Consider the following 6,000-nt stretch of genomic DNA (forward strand, 5'->3'; position numbering starts at 1 on the left):
TGGCAAGAGTGTGGTTACTGCTAAAGTTCATTCGAATGCGACCAGCCCGCTGACGGTTCGGGTCGCTTTCAGTTGAGCACCCCCCTGTCTCCCACTCCTTCCTGCTGTCCTCTCTCCATCTGTCCACGTCTGTGCGCCGCTCATAGCCACAGTTGCTTCGCGGCGCTAACACGGAACTAAAAAAAAAGCTGATGCTAACACCCTTCCGCACAATAAAGGTATCAAGAGATCAAGCGGGATTAAGTAATATTTCGTTTCTATCTTTTATTGGCCTTTTATACAGCATTGTGCTTTTGGTGGATTTGTGTTTAATTTTCTTCCATGCAATAAGGTTTCAATATACCGGTAGAAAAAAAGAAAGAAGGAAAAGACGTGTCGATCCGTATCTCAGAAACCATGCTTACCTAAACCACAAAACCGCGTGCGGACAAACACATCCTCCTCCTTTTCACCCATCCTTTGTTTCCCGCGGGGGGGGGGGGGGTACCTTTAATGATGATGAAGAAAAAAATAATAATAAGAGGAAAGGACACAACATACTCCATCTCGAGTTCTATATCGGCTTTCAGCATCTCACAATAATTTCAGTTGTTTAGGAGATCGCGGTAGGCAACCTTGAAATGCGGTGTGCACCCATCATCAAGAAACAGAAAATAAAGCAAGAGAGAATGTTACGGAGCGTATCACTGCCTAGCACGCTACGTGGAGGACCCTGCGGAATAGCGTAAGGGTCCTGACCTTACGACTTAGCGTTCCTACCGCTACGTATGTTTTCTTGGAATCGCTGACGGAGAGCCGTGAATCATTACAGGTGCTTCCACCTTTCATCTGGTAGATCGTCGGTCCAACCTGACGCTGTATTTGTGTCGGTGAACCAAAGGCCTTTGGTTGATTTGTCGGAATCTTGAATTCCTCCGCAGAAACGTGGCTCTCGAACCTTCTTCAGTTGACGAAATTTCTCCTTGATGTGGCGCGCTGCTAGTCCTCGATAGGTTGCTTGAGATGTGCCACAGGTGTGCAGTCACAGCTTGCACACCTGTGGTAGAGGATGGTTCCGATACAGCCGTTGCAAAACTGAGGTTTTCTTGTGTCTTTCCCCCCAATAATGGTGACGCTTTACGAAGTGGCACGTACGTTGCGTGGGAAAGTAGCAAGAGAAGATTGGAAGAAGAATGCGGAAAGAGTGAAAGCGCATTGTACTCATTACCAGACCTCAAACGTCCGCGTAACCTTGAAACCGATTATCTCCCCACAATGAACATGACAGTCGCCCGCAGGTGGGTTCATGGCGATGTTTTCCGCTCAAAAATGACGGACACAAGGGCTGGGCATGCTCATACGCATTGTCGGAAATGGTCCATTGTACTAGCCGCGTCATTTGGTAGCTCCCATGGGAGGTCCCGAGAATATGACCGGGAGTCTCACTTTGTCACATTTCTAACAAATTGAGGACCTAGTAGGGAAATCCTGGGAGTAGTACTGACCCAAGGATTATGGCTACCAAGGATACTGCTACCCATCGCTATCCCCCTCGTCTGATATCGGAGTGTACTTGGAGCAGGATACTTTGCGCCAAGGAGGAGCGCGCGCCAAGACCGCCCCGCGCGTTTCGCGGCCGCGCGTCGCGTAGAGAGGGGTTTCCTTCTCGCGTTTGAACATGCATCAACATGCAAAGTACATCTTATTCCCTTTCCACATCTTTTATTACATCCTCGAACGAGGAGTGTTTTCCTACCGCACTTAACATAGCATACTTTCCTCCTCAAGACATGCAATCAACAGACATACACATTTGTACGAGTGAAAAATATTTTATTAATGCAAATTAAAGCCAATGGTGCTGGGGATTGCCAATTATGTTGCCAATCTGCGTGAAGGAGAAAACCCCAGCGGAGAAACCTTCACCGGAAACACAAGAAACATACAAGACAGCTAGTGCACATTTTCTGCAACAGAAAATATGTTTATTTCATGTGTAGTAATTCAATTAACGATTGTAATAAACTTTCTTGAATCAGTCCCCTAAGGGCGTTCGGATCTGAAAGATAACATAAAATCAGCATGTGTCACATTGCTTACCCAACCAGATGACTCACGGCAGCAGTAGCAGCAATGATCTGAAAGAGAACCTAATATTAAAGGGACTATGGAATTTCCCGAACCCCCATACTTTTTTTCGATGGAAACTGTTCTTCCCTCAGAGAAACTAATATGCCACAAATTTTTCCGGACGAAATCGCTCCAGGAGCGAAATGACGAAATCTGCGAGGAGCGCGCGCTGGAAATGTCTCTTCTGCGTTCCTCCTCTCTCGCGCATATTTCCCTGCCGATGGTGTAACTGTACGAACCGCACTTCGGTTCCCCGTTACGTCACCGGTGTTGCACAATGGCAAGTAATGCCGCGAGCTCGCGCTGCGGCTGCCGCCACTGCCGAAATCTGCCGATCGCGCGAAAGCTGCTGTCATGGAGATTTCCACTCCCGATGAACGCATACGCAGGATCCTACGGCGCATGCTCCTGGCGGGATTCCTCGGCTCGGCAACACGTCACGATGACGTGTTGCTGAGCCGGCCGTGGTCGCGTCAAGTTACCCGTTGTGTCTCCGCTCGGCAGCTCGCCACGCGCGCCGCCAGCTGTCCTCCCTTCGCCGCTCCGTTTAAATTCGCTCTCGAGAAGTCCGCTCGCGCGACTAAAGTAAAATTTCGGTTCTAGACTCAGAAAAATGTCTTCTTTCGAACGAAACGAAGAAAAAAATCGTTTCATAGTCCCTTTAAGAACAACATCCAAACTTTCATTCACTTATACATACGCTGCATAGGGGGGCCAGGGTAATCTGAAAACAAAGACAACAACTATTAATATCATCTACATAAAATGATATGCCATTGGAACTCTACATCCTGAAGGATAACGCTCACTATACGTACACTGCATGACGGGGTCAGGATAGTCTGGAAACAAAGACAACAACTATTAATATCATCTACATAAAATGCCATTGGAACTCTATATCCTGAAAGAGAACATTCACTATGCATACACTGCATTGGGGGGGGGGGGGGGCAGGGTAATCTGAAAACAAAGACAACAACTATTAATACCAAACATGGTAACGAGACCTATAACTATACTCACTGTCCGATCGTGGTATCCAGTGAGTATCTAAAAAGATATTTGCAATTAAGATCAAACATGGAAACGGGATCTATAACTACACTCACTTTCCGGTGGTGGTACCCGGTGATTATTTAAAAAGATATATAAGCTACTTGAATGGGATACAACAAACAACTGCATGTGTACAGGGAACGTGTTGCGTGTAGCAGAATGTGACATTTTTTTCCAGTCGGCCCAGGACGCATAACAACTCCCCTGTCGCCTACTCCTTCTTGCTGTCCTCTCTCCATCTGCCCACACCTGTACGCCGCTCATAACCACAGTTGGTTCGTGGCGCTAGCACGGAATACTCTTTTTGAAAAAATTCTTTTCCAGAAAGTGTGGCGGAAGAACCACCGAAATGACAAGTGTTATTTATCTTGATTGATTGATTGATTCTTCAAAAGAAACCCAGGGAGAAATTGAACTTGTCTCCTGACTAGTTCTGCTACTCCCAAAACAAAACAACAAACAAACAAACCCAAAACAAACAAAAGTACATTCCCCATCCCCAACAATTAGTGTGTTATTACACTAGGTGCAAGTGAATAAATATCACTAGAACATGCAGAGAAACAGATACACACTAATGCAAAGATACACACTACAAATACACACTAATACACACTGCAAAGATACACACTGATACGAGGCACTCACACAAAATCCTATAATATGAGTTCCATGCCGCAGCTCACAAGGAAGTTCTCAAGTTCCGCAAAGGCAGTGTCTCGCTTTCTTGGGTCCCACAGCCCGAGCACTTTCACCACGTCGAATCGCCTGTTGTCCAGGCGGTCGAGGGTGTTATGTTATTTATCTTCTACTGTTTAAGGAAAGCGTCCGATGTTATTTATCTTCTACTGTTGTGGATCGGGCGCACCAAAAACGTGTTGAGGTAACAGTGTGACATCAATCTGTACCGTATGATATTTCAGTGAATACAATTTCACATCCCCAAGTGGCCCAGATGATTAGAAAGTGAAGATTTTCCTTTGAGTGATTAGGCGCTCCTCCATGGAAAAGCAGTCCAGCAACACTGTGCTTCACCTCACCGGTATTCCTCGTGTACGGCTTTCTGTAGGTTTTGCTGTTACCACTGGCGAATATTTTAGAACGAAATCGAGGAAGCAGACGACTGGTCATCCATGCGACACGAAGAAGTTGCAAAGCGCGTACACGAAAAACAGCCGGCCACGCATGGTACAGGAGGTAGTAGAGGGAACCTTCAGAAGTTTCGGTTTCGTTTTGAGCTTCCCAGGTCTTCTGGCAACTAACGAGTTCCCGATTGCCAAACCAACTGTATTTGTCATTTCGGAACAATGTATCGAACTTATTTACACAGCCATTATAATAGTTTCGGATTATCCCGGAGTCTCCCTTTAACATTTCTCCAACGGTTCGCTTATTTTCTTCCGTTCTACTATGCATACTTTACATGATTTTATGTAGCAGATCCCGCGCCTATGCAGCAGTCCCCAAACTATATAAAAAGGACGCACAAAAGTATCGACTTGTAAGAATCATAGCCCTTGAGTATGTGGCGAGAAAGAGGAAGTGAGCTCAAGGCTCGCGGCCGAATTAAAATCACGATCAGTTCCGTAGCTGATCTCGTCCCATCTAGACGTCTTTGTTCTGTCCTCCATAGTGGTGACCCGAACATTCTTCACCATGGACGACAATGCACCAACCCCTCTTCTGTCGCATTTCGCGATCAAGTTACCACAATTCATCCGCCCTCGGCCTGGTCTGTGGTTTAGCCAGGCAGAATGCCAGTTCACATTGGGCCACATCACATCATCAACAACAAAGTTTCATCACGTGATGTCAGTGCTACCCGAGGACGTACTGATTGATGTCGCAGACATCCTAAGCTCCCCTCCTTCCGACGACCCCTATGTGGCCTTGAAAAACGCTATCATTAGCAGAGCCTCTCCGTCGGACCGGGAATCTCTGCGCGAGCTGACATCGAATGAGCCGTTAGGGGACCGCAAACCCTCCCAACTACTCCGCCGACTGCGGTTCCTGCCCTTTTCCCCCCCGCCGCTCCTCGACACCAGGATTCTTCGCAAAATGTTTCTGTCGAAGCTTCCATCTTCGGTCCAGATGGTCCTCTCCGCCTCGGAAGATACCACCCTTGAGGCGTTGGCGGAGCGTGCGGACGAACTCATGGAGCTAGGCCGAAACAATGATTTTGCAACTAGTATCTCTGCGCTCCAGTCACCCAGCAACGACCCCGGTGCTTCCTGTCAGGCGGCAGTCTCTGTGAGTGGCCAGGCAGACTTCGCGTCTCTACGTCAGCAGGTGCGCCGACTTGCCGACCTTATGGAGGACTTTCGTTTCGACAACCTTCCACGCCGCCGCTCCTTCTCTCCTCGCCCTCCGAGCCGTTCCCGCCCGCGCCGTGACAGCAGCCCGAACCGTGCAAATTCCGAGCTTGCCCGATCACCCCCACCTCGACACCTCTGCTGGTACCATAGCCGTTTTCGCCATCGCGCAAGGCGCTGTGAGGCACCCTGCGGCTGGCAGGAAAACTTCCGCGGGGATCGCTAGCGGCGACGAGCGATTCCCATCACCATCGGCAAGAATGTCGCCTATTCTACGTCAGGAATCGGCTCGGGAGGCAGCAGTTTTTAGTAGATACCGGGGCAGAAGTTAGCGTCCTCCCCGCCACTGTTGCCTACCGGAAGCGACACCCAATTATGTACCTTCGGGCAGTAAATGGATCACGTATTCCAGTTTACTACCGGCGCTCCTTGACCCTTGATTTTGGTTTGAGAAGAGTATTTCACTGGGTTTTTCTTGTTGCCGACACAACGCACATGACTTCCTGGCGCATGTGGGCAG

The 6,000-nt window shown here is 48.3% G+C and overlaps 1 protein-coding gene across 1 annotated transcript; it reads left to right on the plus strand.

Moving 5' to 3' along the window:
• The first annotated feature begins 4,824 nt into the window (after nucleotides 1–4,824).
• On the plus strand, nucleotides 4,825–5,706 carry LOC135373302 (uncharacterized). The gene has a single exon (XM_064606525.1). It carries the CDS (start codon nucleotides 4,825–4,827, stop codon nucleotides 5,704–5,706), a length of 882 nt encoding a protein of 293 aa, XP_064462595.1.
• Nucleotides 5,707–6,000: the final 294 nt, after the last annotated feature.

The sequence above is a fragment of the Ornithodoros turicata genome, unplaced genomic scaffold (genome assembly GCF_037126465.1).
Source record: "Ornithodoros turicata isolate Travis unplaced genomic scaffold, ASM3712646v1 Chromosome23, whole genome shotgun sequence".
NCBI lineage: Eukaryota > Metazoa > Arthropoda > Arachnida > Ixodida > Argasidae > Ornithodoros > Ornithodoros turicata.